The 17478-nt window shown below is 40.5% G+C and overlaps 1 protein-coding gene across 2 annotated transcripts in view; it reads right to left on the bottom strand.

The window, feature by feature from the left end:
* The window catches only part of LOC120487575 (transcription initiation factor TFIID subunit 4), a 109794-nt gene extending 93605 nt beyond the window's left edge, over positions 1-16189 (bottom strand). For both annotated transcript variants that reach the window (XM_039683790.2, XM_039683791.2), the window contains exons 1-2: positions 15225-16189; positions 12595-12737 (exon numbers count right to left, since the gene is read on the bottom strand). In XM_039683790.2, coding sequence (XP_039539724.2) covers positions 12595-12737; positions 15225-16146 — 1065 coding nt within the window. In that variant the 5' untranslated portion in view covers positions 16147-16189. The remainder of the gene's footprint in view (positions 1-12594; positions 12738-15224) is intronic.
* Between the last annotated feature and the right edge of the window lie 1289 nt (positions 16190-17478).

Raw genomic sequence — 17478 nt, 5'->3', positions numbered from 1 at the left:
GGATGACTGACAGCAGGATGAAGGAGACGCCTGGGAATATAAACACTCACTGTCCTGAACAGAGTTTATCAGGGGGAAGACATTACCATAGTTAATGTGAAATTTTGCTAAATTAAACTGCGATAACATGTAGGCCTATTAGTCAGTGCTGGCACTACTGAATCATGACTGTAACTATGATATTTTGGCTGAAACTATGATATTTTGGCTGAAACTATGATTACTGTGGTAAACTTTAACTGAAGTAGGCCTTAACAATGAGTAAAGTTTGATGATGAACTTTAATGCTTGACAAAGGTCTTTGAAAGTTTTAAATAACTTTGAAAAAAGCTTGAAATCGAAGTTTTACTCAGAGAAAGTAAAATAAAAGTACTTGTATGTTGCTACCATGATTTAACATATTGTTAGCATGATTGGCATTTTGCTAACATATTGTTATCTGTAGTGTTGTTACCATGATAGCATGTTCCCTCACATAATATGTTGCTAGCATGTTTTAATATGTTGCTAGCATTGTTAAAATGTTTAACTTGTTGTTAACAAGATTAACGTTTTAGCTAATTGCTAACATGATTTAACCATAGACAGTAAAAGGATGCCGCTAAGTCAAGTTGGTAACATGTTTTTAAAATGTGACTATTAGCATTTTTTAACATGTTGTTAGCTTGATTAGCACGTTGTTAGCATTATTGGTATTTTGTTAACATAATTAATGTTGCTAACGTGTTCTTAGCATGATTAGCATGTTGCTAGCCTGTTTGTCCTCTCTCCTCTGTAACGCGAGTCTTGATGGGAAATTTCATAGTTTTGATCGTTCATTAAAAAATAAGCTTAAAAGTCCCCATGTGGTGTAAATCAAGCTTTTAATATTGTTTACATCTATGTGGTGTTTTTAATACGCTTTAACACACACCATAGATCTACAGCAATTTAATTTGAATGGTTGGCTTTGAAGAAAAATCCTCTTATTTTATCTGCATTTCTCCTCTCATCTCTCTTGTTTCGCACTTTTATTTTGTACCGGCTCTGTGACAAACTACTTATGTTCCTCTACTATTGTAAGTCTCTATGGACAAAGGCCTCTGCTAAATGCACAAATGTTAATGTAATATAAAAACATACTAATTTGCTAAATATCTCAAATGTAACGTTTTTTGGAAACTTCTGAATGGCCTGATCTGTTAAATCTGTTTTATTAGACTAACATCAGTGTTGAGCTCAAAGTACTTCGAGCCAATCGTAAATCCGAGCGTCTGGCGCCATCTGGTGGCCATGAGTGAACACTACACTGACGATCTGATTTTATTATTATCATTTTCATTAGCCATTATTATAGGCATTGACTATTAGGAAGATATTGCAATATAAAAAAGGCAAATAGAATGGCTGCCTCCTTCTTGAGGTCGTATACTTTAATACTTACACATATATATTAAATTCCATAAAACGTTTTTAAACATTAAATAATTATTATAGAAGCAAAAAAATATTATTCAAATTCAGATTTTTTTTGTGTAAACTGGCATCAAACTCAGAGGAAACACTTTACAGGCTGGAATATTCTGAGCATGAATATTAATATGTGAACAGAAAAAGAATAGCTATAACTGGATTTTCCTGTGGACTTATTCATGTTTGATACACGCTTGACACAAATCATAAAAATAAATAACTTAGTGTTTAATTTACACAACACTAAAGAAAGAGGATTATTAAAGCCGCAACCAAGAGAAGAAATCAAATCATTTGAAAAAGCTTTATTAATTTACTCTAATGATCTCAGGTTGTAATAACTAAAGCGCGCCACTAGATGTCAGCAGTGCATGTATCCATCCACCACTGCCACTGACGATCAGGATTCACTCTGGATTTATAACTGAACTGAAAAAGAAACCGACACAATGTTGAACGCAAAGTTTTACAGATGGTTGGTGTGAAAATAATTTTTGCATACTGATGTTTCAGATTTGGTGCAAATTTGCACAAGAAAATAGTGAAAGTTGAGTTTCTGAATTGGAAAACCCCTTTTATATTTTCAAAAGATGTGAAGATTAATATTATTAATATTGTTTATAACGAGAATGATACTGGATTTAACATTAATGCATGAAGTATCATGATAAGTGTTTCTCCTGGACTTTTACAGGCCAAATGCTTCACAACATTGTGTTTTCTGCTTATATGAAACCAAGTGTTTAGTGTGCAAGAGTGCTCAGTATCTGTGGACAGGTTATTAATTATTAATTCATCAAGTTACCTGCTATTTCATCTTTCCAGGGACCCTGAAGAAGCATCGTATCAGGAGGGATCACAGTTTAGAGATGATCATCATCATCATCATCACTCACGTTCACTGATTTGTGTCTTTATTTTGAGTGACGAGAATGAAACTGTTTGACAGCAGTAGTTCATCTCGCACTGAGCTCGAAGAGACATCACTTGTGTTCACTGCGCAGATGATTTGATTATGGTTACTACTACTAGAAAAATCACAGTCAGTTCAGATGTGACCCCTTGGTGACCCCTGGTGGGGGTCGTGACCCACTGCTCTAGATCATCATGACGTTTACATTTCACCAAAATTATAATAAAAAGAGAGTTACTTATAATTAACGATGTTGACTCTCAATCTCAGGGAATAAAACAGGAAACGTATGTTCAACCTCTCAGCATATACAGTTAGATCAGTGACATTTTGCAGTATTAAATAATAATATATGAAAGTAATAAAGTAAGTATTAAGTATTATTATTAAATTTAAAATGTTTGCCTGAATGCATCCGGTCTGGCTTGATGTCAGTCAGTTTTACAAAAGGCGCTTTAATAAACTTGACTTTAAAGAGCCCCTATTATGCTTACTCATAAAGTAAAATAATGTAAAAATTCTGCAAAGTTTAGATGCAAAGTTGTTGTCTCCTAAAAGAAAAATGTGAAATTAAAAAAAAGAAAAGAAAGAAAGAATCAATTCTGAACTTCCTGAAACAAGTCGTCAGTAATTCCAGTCTGTTACAACATATAACTTATTAGAATAATGCCAGCCCGTGGTCTTGATTGGCTGGACAGCGTATCTTTGCTCCGCCCTCAAACACTAGTTTATTTATTTATTTATGAATATTTAATTGGATCAAGAGATCTTTGAACATCTCGTTTTCATGGGGGTCCTCAAGATCATATTCAAACAACATAAAACAACAACAGAGTAGATACAACATACTAATAATACAAATAAAACACACTCACACCCACAAACACACCCCCTTGCTCTCATTAGTAGACTAGAGCCGGCAGGCCGATATTATCTGCCGATATTTGGCATTTTCCAAACTATCGGTATCGGCAGTTATAATGACCGATAAATGAATATTTCAAAAATAAAATAAAAACGGACGAAACGCGCTTCAACCATGTCATGAGTGTTGGAGTTGTATAGTTTGTCCACCAGAGGGCGCTCTACAACGTTCCTGTTGGCAACACTCGTTGAGTTGATCACAACAATTAAAAGAACATCCCCATCAGTTTTCTTAACTCAAATAAGCATGACAAAATTTGTGACTATCATGTCCAGTTTTGCTGCTGTTGAATAAGCCAAGAGTGAAGTGGATTTAGCTAGTAATAATTACGTTACGATTGTTACAGTGTAGTTGACTGACTGTTATAAAGGTAGCGCCAAAGCGCCATCTAGTGGCCATTAGCGGGTGGACTGGAAGTGATTGCGCATGAGAAATGCGCGTGATACAAACGGCTGCATTCTCCACAGGAAGACTGTTCAAGAAGTCGCGGTGCAGTGTTCATGTTTAACATTAATAACGGTGTACGTCCTTATGAGAAAAGTGAGTTTTATTTATCCTTTACTTGTTTAGAACTGATTGGATATGTGAATATCTAGAAATACTCAAGTGTTTGGGTCATAAATCCACTCGGGAGAAATGACGAGTTATGCAGTGCAGTTGGCAAAGAATGGACGTCACTGTATGCTTATGTTTACGTTGTTTAACTGAGTTAAGTGTTATGCTTGTATTATTCAGGCTATATCATTATTTACATTATTTGTTCTGTACAGATTAGTTAAGGAATGGTGACTCACGAGTTATTAGTCACCTGGTTGAGCTGGTGTATTGTGCTATAGTGTTAAGCTATAGACTTAATCAATAATGCTAGTTTATACAGTATATGTAACCTTTATTACTGTTTTGTTTATTTTCAGCTACACTAATACACTCAAGCCCAAAATGTTAACCTACCATGTCCATTAATATAAGCTGAGAGGCAACTACTACATTCAAATCTGCACCTGTAATTGATGTCTAATGTATGTCTGTGCTGCTGAAGAAAGTTGAGTAAAACGTTCAATCTGATCCATGCCTCCTGTCCTGCGTTTTGACCGACGCTCCAGGGCGAGAACTATAGCCTCCTAAGCACCTGTGGTCCTTTCTCTCAAATATTGGTCCTTCGAGCCGGAGCTCAGTGCTTACCTTGGTTAAGGATGGCTACTTCTAAAGGAATGAGTGAAGCCCTTTCAGTATCTGTGCGGCCAAAACGGCAAGTCAGACTGCCAACCTATTTGTCAGACTACCAAGTGAACATAACAGGCCACAGAGAACTGACTTCCTCTTATACAGAAGATAATGCAGCACAGACTACATTTAGACTTGGAAAGGAGTACGATGCAGAGAATGATGAAACTGCTAGAATGATGTACTCAGCGGGACCTGCATCGGCCAGATCTGGAAGTCGGTATGAAGCAAGAGATGAGTGGGGATCATTTTATACTGAATTAGAGGACATTCAAGCTCAGTTTAGCCAAGACACCAAGCTCATTCAAAGTTTACGCGATCGAGTGCGCCAGCATGTATTGGCCAAATGCCGTGGGACTTTGGAGGAAACCTCAAGTGCAGATACTCACCTATTACTGGAAGACAGCCGAGCCCTTTTTCCTGTAACAAGGCAGCCACTTTCACACCCTGCTCCCTTATCATCACCAGCTTCCTTCTTTGCTTCATCGCAAGTCTCTCCACTCCGATCCCAAGTATCATCGGCGTCCTTGGTTGAGTCACATTCAGTTACCCGCGTAACACCACAGAGACCTATACCGACAGTGGAAGGTCCTCAAGATGATGAGTCATGGCCTGAACCGCCACCTCCGGTATGTGATGATGTTCCTTACATAGCTAGAAAAGAGCGTGTATTCCCAGTCACTCATGCTACTTCTGTTAGTTATTCAAACCCGGTGAAACTAGCCACCGAGAGAGCAGTAGCACAGCCCTACTATGGACGGTATGCTCCAGTCAGTGGAAACTCATTCCATAATCATTCATTCAGGCCTCACAGAGAGGATAACAAGTCAAGCCTCATGCCACACAATACCCAGGGTCAGTACAGTTCATCGTATTATTCCCTCAACTGCCCTCCAACCCATGCTCCATATTTAACGCCTCATTCTGCACCCTGGATGGTCGTTCCTTCGCCACCTCAGCAACAATCTGTGTATGCTCCACAATCAGTGAAACAGACTGAACCATGGCCTACACACCCAGAAATTTCCTACAATCAGCCACAACCCTCACCTCATGAGATTGTTCCCTCATCGCCTCAAGCACAAGAGAAAGTCTATCTCGGCCCTAAGCCACGTATTCCCATGTTGATTCATCGAGACCCTGCAGAATTTGCCAGGCTGAAGATGTCATTGGAGAACCTACTGCCATCAGGTGCTAGCGAGCTCTTCAAATACCAAATATTGGTCGACCATCTTAAATTAGAGGAAGCCTCCCTTATCGCTGACTCTTACCTGAACTCTACCACTCCATACTCGGACACAATGACAGCCCTAAATGAGAGATTTGGTCAGCCGCATCAGTTAGCACTCAAAAGAATAGCACAGGTCATGGATGCTCCTGACATCAAACGAGGAGATCATGAGGCATTTCAAAGGTTCGCACTGCAGATCAGAGCCCTTGTTGGGATGCTGGAAACCCTTGGCGCAGAGGGAGAAGTGGAATTAAAATGTGGCTCCCACGTCGCCAGACTGATGGGTAAACTACCTTCAGAGTTGTGTGCAGACTTCCGCAGACACCTATATTATCAGTCGGATTCAATGTATACATTACCTGAATTCTCCAAGTGGCTCCAGTATGAAGCATGGTGTCAAGGCCATACAGAACCACCCAACAAACGTAATCATGAGAGCCGGGCAAAGCCAGCCCGCTTCACCAGACCAGCCACTATTCTCCATGGTGCCAAAGCTGCCTCACAGATGAAGGGACCAGCATCAGGACCTAAAGAGTTCACCTTAGGCAAGAAGAGAGTTAAAGTGCAACCATATTGTCCATACTGTGAAAGCTCTGAACATTTCCTAAGTCAGTGTGCTACTTTCCAGACTTTCTCTCCTGAGCAGATCCATAAGTGGATTATTGATAACAAGAGGTGCATAAAATGTGGTCGGTCTCATGCTGTTACAGACTGCACTCTCAAGAAACCTTGCAGCATTTGCCAGAACAAACACCTACAGATACTGCATGGAGTAAATTCTAAGGCAAGTAAAGAGGGCATATGCATGTTGAGCTCCGCAGTTGGCACTGCTTATCTAAATCGACCTACGGACTGCAGCCGGGTATTGCTGAAGGTGGTAAAGGTTCGTCTGCAGTATCGTGAACAAGCTCTGGAGACTTATGCTGTACTCGACGATGGTTCGGAGAGGACCATACTCCTCTGCGAGGCAGCAAATAAGCTTGGCCTGCGTGGAATTCCTGAGGAACTGGCCTTGAGAACAATAAGGCAAGAAACCCAAGTACTTCAAGGAGCATCTGTTTCTTTTAGTGTTTCCCCTGCCTCACAGCCAAACCGGAATTACCACATTAGTGGAGCATTCACTGCTCAGAATCTGGGACTGGCTGATCATTCTTACCAACTGACCATCTTGCAAAAAAGGTATAAGCACCTCAGAGGTTTGCCCCTTGAGCCCTTTGATCAAGTTCACCCTCTTCTTCTCATTGGAGCTGACCAGCCTCATTTGATCACACCAACAGAACCAGTGCTTTATGGACCACCAGGAGGACCGGTCGCTATACGGACCAGGTTAGGGTGGACACTGCAGGGCCCAGCTAGGGGTCTACCACAGTATCCTAGATCTCAGAACTGTTACCTGACCTCAGTAAACTCTGAAACAGCTGAACTTCTGAGAAATGTGGAGAAGCTGTGGCAGGTGGACACACTACCATTCAAATCAGAGAAACAGATAACTAGATCCCGAGAGGATCAAGAGGCACTCTCACTTCTGGAAAGTAAGACGATCCGTATTGAGCATAACAAGATTCAGCACTATGCGACCCCTTTGCTACGGAGGATAAATACTACCCCTTTCCATGCAACCAAAGATGCTGTCATGTCAAGCCTCCGAGGTACAGAGAAACGACTTGTGAAAGATGAGGACAAAGCTTCCGCATACATTACAGAAATGAGCAAGCTTGAACTGGCAGGCTCAGTACGTAAGCTGACTGAGGAGGAGGCTGCACAGAGTGAGGAATCGTGGTTCATTCCCCATCATTTGGTACAACATAATGGGAAGAACCGCTTAGTATTCAATTGTTCTTACCAATCCCAGGGTCGCAACCTAAACGAATCTCTCCTTCCTGGGCCTACCCTTGGCCCATCACTCCTGGGGGTCTTGCTTCGTTTCCGAGAGCATGCCATTGCAATAAGCGGGGACATAAAGGCAATGTTCCACCAGGTCTGCCTTCTGCCTGAGGACAAGTCCCTTCTTCGTTTTGTGTGGCGAAACCTCTGCCGTGATATGCCTCCTGTGGTCTATGAGTGGCAGGTTCTGCCGTTTGGGACCACATGTTCTCCTTGTTGTGCCACATTCGCCCTACAAAAACACGTGCACGATCACAGCACCGAGGGAGAAGATGTCAGGAATTCAGTAGACAGGTGTTTCTATGTAGACAACTGTTTACAGAGTCTCTCATCAAAAGCTGATGCCAAAGATCTACTTGATAAATTACGTGTCCTGTTGGCATCGGGGGGCTTCGAGATCCGCCAGTGGGCCAGCAACGCCCCTGACATCCTTAGCCATCTTCCTCAAGAAGCTCGCTCAGATAACGCTGAATTGTGGCTCACCCAAAATTCTTCTGATGTTCAAGAGTCTACCTTAGGTCTAAGATGGCATTGCCCTACAGATACCATCGGTTATAAACATCGACTGGATGATTACGGCCCAACCACAATGCGCACTGTGTACCGTACATTGGCCAGACAGTATGACCCGTTGGGGCTAATACTACCATATACTACTCGGGCTAAAGTGATTGTACAGAGACTCTGGGATAAACAACGAGAATGGGATGACCCATTACTACCTGAGGAGCTGCTCCAAGCCTGGAATACATGGGTAGCAGAACTGCCTGAACTATCTCGCATTACCTTACCTCGCTGTTATGTTCCAACAACTATGGATCAGCCAGACGTGATACGAGATGTTCATGTGTTCTGTGATGCATCTGAGAGAGCATATGGTTCAGTGGCCTACCTACGCTCAGAAGATGCAGAAGGTGGTGTCCACTTGGCATTTCTGCTGGCCAGATCTCGAGTTGCGCCGAAAAGACAACAATCCATGCCAAGACTGGAGCTTTGTGCAGCAGTCACTGGAGCCCAACTTGCAAAGTTGATAATCAGTGAGCTCACCTTACCAATCAGAAATACCATCTTGTGGTCTGACTCGACCACTGTTCTGACATGGCTCCAGTCAAACTCGTGTCGATTCAAGGTCTTTGTGGGAACCAGGGTTTCTGAAATCCAAGAGCTCACTGATCAGCAATCGTGGAGGTATGTGAGATCAACACTTAACCCGGCAGATGATTTGACCAGGGGTAAATCATTGGTGGAACTAGCACAACCAAATAGGTGGTGTCAGGGTCCATCTTTTCTTTTACAACCACCTGATGAGTGGCCAGAAGCTCCAGCAGGGTCCGGCGAAGAAGATCCTACCGAGCTACGACGTTCCTTGTTCTGCCATTACATCTCAAGTTCTGATAGGTCTGTCCCAGACTCCAGCAGGTATGCTACTTGGAGTGAACTGGTTGAAGCCACAGTAAGCACCCTTCAGCCTGAGGAAGCAGGTCAAGCTGCTCCATCCAGTGCAGGAACTTATCAGCAGGCAGTCTCTCTCCTCCTTAAACATTCTCAGCAGGAAAGTTTCCAAGAGGAATATAACCTTCTCAAAGCCAATAAATCAGTTCCTTCCAGTAGCCGCCTTCTTGTTCTGGCCCCTGAATTTGATGCAACGGATGAGGTCATTCGAGTTGGTGGACGCCTTCGAAGAGCAGAGGATTTGGATCCTAACTTCAAACACCCAATTGTGTTGGATCCAAGCCACTGTATTACCAAACTGCTAATCCAGGATTTCGACCAGAGATTATGCCATCCTGGACCGGAGCGGGTCTTCGCTGAACTCCGACGGTCGTACTGGATTTTGAGAGGGCGTGAGGCTGTTCGAAAGCATCAATATGCTTGTCTGGAGTGTCGGAAGTTAAGATCCAAACCTGTTTCACCGAAGATGGCTGACTTGCCACCTGCTCGACTTCGTTTGTTCAAGCCAGCGTTCTATTCCACCGGGATGGACTGCTTTGGGCCATTCCATGTGAAGATTGGCAGGCGTACAGAAAAGAGATGGGGTATCATATTCAAATGTCTTACCACTCGAGCAGTGCATCTTGATGTACTTACCTCTATCGACACGGATGCCTTCTTGATGGCAGTACGGAGGTTTACTGCACGTCGTGGTACCCCTGCTGAACTTCACTCTGATCAGGGGACGAATTTTAGAGGGGGAGAGAATGAGTTGAGAGAGGCTTTCACTGCCATGAGTCCGGACCTGCAAGGGTTGCTGGCGAAACATCAAATCAACTTCCATTTTAATCCTCCAGCAGCTCCACACTTTGGAGGAGTGTGGGAGCGAGAAATTCGCTCTGTAAAAGCAGCACTCAGCACCACAATTGGAGCACAAAGCGTTCCTGAGGAAGTACTCAGAACAGTTTTAATTGAAGTGGAGGCTATTTTGAATTCCAAACCTTTGGGGTATGTGTCAGCTAACATCGCAGATGTTGACCCAATAACACCAAATCATCTTTTGATGGGGCGGCCCAGTAGTTCATTGCCGCAAGTTGTCTACCAAGATTCCGAACGCCTAAGTCGTAGACGGTGGAGACAAAGTCAGATACTGGTGGATCATTTCTGGGCCAAGTTCATAAGCTACTACTTACCAGGTCTTCAGCTGAGGCAAAAATGGCAAAGGACTACTGAGGATCTTACGGAGGGGTGTGTTGTAATGATGGTTGACACCCAATTACCAAGGGCTCTATGGTTAGTAGGCAAAGTGGTAAAGGTGTTTCCAGGCGCTGATGGACATGTGAGAGCAGCTGAGGTAAAAGTCAAGGACAAAAGCTTCACCAGACCTGTGGTAAAGCTAATTCAGCTGCCTGAATTGCCTGCGGAGGATTAACATTCAATTGGAGCACATTTGCATCGCAAATGTGGGGGCGGCTGTTATAAAGGTAGCGCCAAAGCGCCATCTAGTGGCCATTAGCGGGTGGACTGGAAGTGATTGCGCATGAGAAATGCGCGTGATACAAACGGCTGCATTCTCCACAGGAAGACTGTTCAAGAAGTCGCGGTGCAGTGTTCATGTTTAACATTAATAACGGTGTACGTCCTTATGAGAAAAGTGAGTTTTATTTATCCTTTACTTGTTTAGAACTGATTGGATATGTGAATATCTAGAAATACTCAAGTGTTTGGGTCATAAATCCACTCGGGAGAAATGACGAGTTATGCAGTGCAGTTGGCAAAGAATGGACGTCACTGTATGCTTATGTTTACGTTGTTTAACTGAGTTAAGTGTTATGCTTGTATTATTCAGGCTATATCATTATTTACATTATTTGTTCTGTACAGATTAGTTAAGGAATGGTGACTCACGAGTTATTAGTCACCTGGTTGAGCTGGTGTATTGTGCTATAGTGTTAAGCTATAGACTTAATCAATAATGCTAGTTTATACAGTATATGTAACCTTTATTACTGTTTTGTTTATTTTCAGCTACACTAATACACTCAAGCCCAAAATGTTAACCTACCATGTCCATTAATATAAGCTGAGAGGCAACTACTACATTCAAATCTGCACCTGTAATTGATGTCTAATGTATGTCTGTGCTGCTGAAGAAAGTTGAGTAAAACGTTCAATCTGATCCATGCCTCCTGTCCTGCGTTTTGACCGACGCTCCAGGGCGAGAACTATAGCCTCCTAAGCACCTGTGGTCCTTTCTCTCAAATACTGACTGTCCTTTTAACTTTTGACAATGTGACTGAAGTATTTCTTTAATAGCGCATGACAGTTATAGCAATGAGACGTACGGCCTGTTATATTGAACATGTATGTTTTACAATTTGCAGTTTGACGTTATCCATTGCTAAATTATGGCTCATCATAGGCTAGCGAACCACAAAGCAAGCTAATGCCACTATCATCCGTCTGTTCTGTTGTGACAATAAAAATGCATTTTCATATTATTTTAGTTTATTAGTTTATTTTAGTTTATAATTATTTTTATTTGCCCTGAGGATGGTTATATTACCGAAAGCTTGGCATTAAATTCTGCTTTAAGGACTCAAGTGTGCAGACAATTTATTTATTTTTTGGGTTGTCAAGTGCTGTAAAAAACTGTAAAAAAATATATATTTTCATGATTTGTAATAACAACATTTTTTCTTTTGTCAAATCAACTTAACTAATTTATGTAGTTCAGATAACATAATATTTTGAGTTTCTGATGATTAAATTAATCTCCTTCATTGTATTAACTCAATTTTCCCAGTTCAGTGAACTTAAAATTTTAAGGCAACCCAGGTTACTTGCTTTTTTAAGTTAAACCAACAATATTTTTTTTACAGTGTGGTAATCACAACATTTTTTCTTTTGTCAAATCAACTTAAATAATTTATTTAGTTCAGATAACATATAATTTTGAGTTTGGTGATTAAATCATTCTCCTTCATTGTATTAACTCAATTTTCCCAGTTCAGTGAACTTAAAATTTTAAGGCAACCAAGTTACTTCATTTTTTAAGGTAAACCAACAATATTTTTTTACAGTGTGTCTGGCACCATGAAACTCTTTCAAAATACATATTATTATAGTTAAAACTCATAAATAACTAATAGGGAAATCTGTTAATGTTTTGTTGCGCGTTTCTGAAAAAAATAAATAAATAAAAAATATCTGCCGATATATCGGATTTTAAAACGAACAAATATTTATATCGGCATCGGCCTTCAAAATCCTTTATCGGTTGGGCTCTATAGTAGACCAATAACAACAGACTGGGCCATCTGACCAATCAGAGCAGACACTGTGAGAAACGAGCTGATGCTGCAATTATATGATAAGAAAATTAAAGTGTTTTTTTTTTACCTTTGATGAATGTAAACATTGTTGAAGACTGATTATAAAACTTTTAAAATAGTGTAAATAGGGGAACTTTAATGCCTGCGATTTCAGCAATACTATAAGATCAGTAAGTGTGTGCGCGTGTGTGTGTGGTACCTGTGGGGTCGTGACCCTGAAGGTGGCAGTGCTGGTGGGTGTGGAGGGTCTCGGTGAGATGCTGTTCTGAGCCTGAGCTTGAGCCAGAGCCTGTTGAGGAACCATCACCAGCTGACCCATCTCTGTGCGGACCAGCACCATACCTCAAACACACACAGCATCAGTTATTCTCACACACACACTCAATCACTAAATGCATGAAACAAAGTGACAAATGATTATATTTTTCCCATTGCATAAGTCAGTCTGAAGTCTTCATGAGCATTTCCCTGCAAATAACGTGAAAAATGGCATTGAGGAAATGACAGGATTTGAATAAGTTGACAGTGTGTATTTTAAAGCACATCTGCTTGTTCTTTTGTAATTATTATGCATGCGGATAAGATTATTTTAAAGAATAAATGCAATACTGTACTGTCATTATCACACTCTAGTAAACTCATGGAGAAAAAAGTCAATCAGAAAAGAAATAGTGACCTGAAAAAAATAAATTTCAATACTTCTATAATAATGATTCTTACAATTTTTTTTATGTTTTTAGAAATGCATTGAAAATTCAAAATTTAAACACAATTTAAGAGCTTTAAACTAACATTATGAAATGTGCTATATACTGTAAATAATTTTTCCTTTGACAATATGTAAAAAAAAAAATATATATATATATATATATATAACAAAACCAATGACTCGTTTAACAGCATTGATTACACACATAATTAAACTCATAAATTAGACAGCTTTCACCATCACAACTTAAAACAAGCTGACATGAAGTTTACATGTGTTATTTATAGGGCCGTGCAAAAATTAATTGCGATTAATCACATCCAAAATAAAAGTCTGTGTTTACATAATATATTTGTGTGTGCTGTATATAATTATTTTGTATATATAAATACACACACATGCATGTATATATTTAAGAAAATGTGTTATTCATATATAAAATATTTATATTTATATAATATAGATTATGTATTTATAAATATATACAGAATTTAAGCGCAAATAATTCTTAAATATATACATGCATGCATAGGTATTTATATATACAAAATAATTATATACAGCACACACAAATATATAATGTAAACACAGACTTTTATTTTGGATGCGATTAATCGCAATTAACTTTTGCACAGCCCTAGTTATTTACATTCACTTGTTTCATAACTAGTGTAATCACTCAGCCTGATAATCTATAACAGTAATGCTAGGCTAGGTTGTTTCATGATGAATCATACTTCATAATTAAAATCTAAACTCAGTCAACAAATACTGTAAACTAGAAACTGTTATCTGTGAAAGATATTTACTTTCTTAAGCGACTTTTTGCTCATTATTGCCTCTAAAGACTCAAACTCATCAGTCAGCATCCAAACTGTGGAAAGTTCACCTACACCGAATAACTAATAAACTCGTTTAGTTATTGGGTTAGTTAGTTAACCTAGTTTTTATAGATCTGGGCTTGTAACTAAAAGGTTTTAATGTTTGAATCTCAACCATAATCTTATTTGTCACCTCTGTTCATTTGGAGATGAAACTAAAGTTATTAAAGTTGCATTAGAGCTGCGGCCCCGGGAAGTGTTTGCATCGACTCATAAATGTAATGACTTATCAGCATCATCTAGTGAGAAGTTTCTTCACATAAACTGAGAGCATAACATATTGGTAAACATAAAAATGTTATTTCATGCAAAATATTATATAACATAACAAAACACCAAAGCAAGCGTCATTGTAAAGAAAGACAGCACAAAAAACAATTCTCAAGCAAAACATCTGACAAAAAGACACTGTTGAAATTTAGTCAAGCAAAAATGACATTTATTTATAATTGTCGCTTAAGTGGCTAAACACTTTTTGAATATAACATACTGAATAATTTATTGATTGATTTTTGAATTGAATTAAGTAAAAAGTCTTTAAAAGTCAAAGTTTAAAGGTCTTTACTCGGGACAGTTGACGGGCCAATAACTTTTTGAAATAAGTTGACATCATTAATAACTAAAACTGAAATAAAATTATTAATCAGGATTAATAAGAATCTTTAGTTTAAATATGCAGTGAAGACTATGTAAGTACTGTCAGATCTCCCTGAAAAGCATTGTTAATTTTATTTGTATATTTGTTATCTTGTATTTATTTTGTGCAACTTGATTATTTGCTTATTTATTTTATTATAAGCATTTCTTATTGCTTGTCTTTTTACTAGTTTTAGCTGTGGCCAAATTGTGCAATTGAGAATCTAAAATGTTGGTGTCAAAACTGCCTGTTTTTGAAAAACAATTTCATTGACAGAAAAAACTATTTATGGTCGGTACATTATCTTAAGTCCCCGTGTGCTGAGCCAAAAAGTTAGTTTTAGGCCCTGTAAACACACCTAGTCAAATGATCAGACACACTTGACACTAATTTCTCGGGCTCGTGCTATTAGAAAAGTTTTGATCGAAATGCAACTGCTTAAAAAAAGACGAATTAAAGCAGGTAGTGCAGGAAGAGCATCAACTGGTGCTCATAACAGAATGCACCTGATGAATGTCTAGTGAGTTTTCATTAGTGTCACACGTGTTTCCCAGACTCCCATCTCTGTCAGTGCGCGCGCATGATGTGAGAGAGATCGGTACCTGGCGGGATGGTGAATCCGGGTGGCAGCTGAATGGTAGTTTGTTGTTGCGGTGGTCTGACGATCAGCTGCGGCGTTACGAGCCTCTGTTGCGCAGGCGTCTGCGCGGGTCTGACGGCCGGGGTCGAGCTGACACTGACAGCGGGTTTGACAGGCGTTGCTGCGGGCGCGGCGGGAGGCGACGCGGCTTTCGCGTTGATCCCGGGTGCTTTGGTGTGGTTCACCTGCGCGCCCGCCGCTCCAATCCGCGCGCCCTGCTGGACCAGCGCGGACACCGACGTGCCGTTTCCATTCTGCGCGATGCTGGCGATAATGTGCCGCGGGAGTCGGTGCAGCGCGATGGTGGGCGTCCCGCGGTCCAGCGCGATCGCTTGCGGGTTACTGGCCACGGTGATAGTCGGGCTGGAGGTGCTGGGTGATGCTGATGCTGATGCTGCGCCGTTGAGACTGTGGGACGCTGAGGCGCGTCGTGCGCGCGCGTTCGGGTGTTTCTTGCGGGTGTCCCTCGGGCTCTCACCTTTGTTGCCCGGTGCAGGAGCGGATCCCCCGTCGGAGGCTGCAGCCGTAGTGATGATGATGATGCTGCCGTGAGACTTCAGAGGACTCTCCTTCTCCAGGGCTTTGGGGTGCTTCTCCATGCTGGCGTCTTTCGGGTCTGAATCCGGGTTGCGCGCCGCTTTCCTCGCGTTCTGCTGCTGTGTTTGTTGTTGTGGTTCTGATGGAGAGTCTACATGAGCTCTTCCTCCTGCTTGCTGCTGCTGCTGCTGCCTCGCGCTGCCCGGGCGCGCGTTCTCGGGCTGCGCGCGCGTCGCGTCGCGTTGACCCCCCAGCTGAGACTCCAGCGAGCCCACTAGATCGCTCACGGCTTTCTCGTCCACCTCGGAGAAGAGCATGTCTTCCAGAGGGTCGGAGGCGCCCGCCATGTTCGCTCGCTCTGTGTGTGTGATGGGCTGTCTCTGCTGGTGCGCGTCCACGAGCGCGAGTGCGCAGTCGTGTTACTATGGCATTGTGGGAATGGATATGACGTCAGAGGGCCAAACAGTTGTCCCCCTGTTACAACTCAAGGCGGTCGAGGGCAGTGAGTCTAATACACAAGAGTTTGGAGGGAAAAGATTAGATTAGATTAGATTAGATTAGATTAGATAGATAGATAGATAGATAGATAGATAGATAGATAGATAGATAGATAGATAGATAGATAGATAGATAGATAGATAGATAGATAGATAGATAGATAGATAGATAGATAGATAGATAGATAGATAGATAGATAGATAGATAGATAGATAGATAGATAGATAGATCTGATACTGAAAATTAAAAGGGAAATTGAAAAGTTTTTGATTTCAAAGCGATTACAAAATTGGAATGATGTCATAAAGCGCACTTTCAGTGTATTTAGTCCTTCGGGTTTTTCCTGCGGTTTGTAATCATGTAATTGTGATGCAACAAATGCCTTTGAAGATCAGCTCTCCTCATCATTGGTGTCATGTGTGTCTATGACTGAGATCATAGAGCTGTAATAACATATTACAGTCTCACAGTGCACTGTTAGCAATGGGGCTATGATAATAACTGTTGAATAAATAGGCCTATTTTGATTAATTGCAGTGACTGTTGATGTGATGGGATTTAATTTCAGGGTACCTTATTAAAGGGATAGTTAACTTTAAAATTAATTTTTGATATGTTTTAGCTTACCTCAGGGCATCCAAGACTGTTTCCACAGAATTTTCAATTTTGATATTTTTAGGTCAAACCGTTCTTGTCTGTCATATAATGTAGGTCTATGGTCACCACCTCAAAGAGCATGCACTGAGATCACAAAATTCTAAGTTAAAACAATTAAGTTGTATAAGTTAAAGGGATAGTTCACACAAACTGCTCGTTTCGTGTCTCAGGCCATCAATGTGTACTAACATTTACGAGTCATTAAATCATGTTTAATTTGGACTATATTACATAATAACATAACACAAAAATATATAATATAATACAAAATGACATAATATAATACAGAATTACATAATATTATAATTATCAATGAACATTCAATGCAAGATCCACAAGAAGTTGCGATTGTGCTTGCTTGAGAACTATTTACTGATCTCATTATAGCCATTCAGGTGAAATAAGGTGGAGTTAAGCTATACCCTATTTTATTCTTTGGGTTAGAGTAAAAAATGTCCCTTTATTTATGTCTTACTTCTTACATTAAATAATACACTTTAAATCCCATTATCTCTTACATAATT

This window comes from Pimephales promelas, chromosome 10, assembly GCF_988280905.1.
Source record: "Pimephales promelas chromosome 10, fPimPro1.hap1.1, whole genome shotgun sequence".
Taxonomy (NCBI): domain Eukaryota; kingdom Metazoa; phylum Chordata; class Actinopteri; order Cypriniformes; family Leuciscidae; genus Pimephales; species Pimephales promelas.
This window is presented reverse-complemented; position numbering and strand designations above follow the sequence as displayed.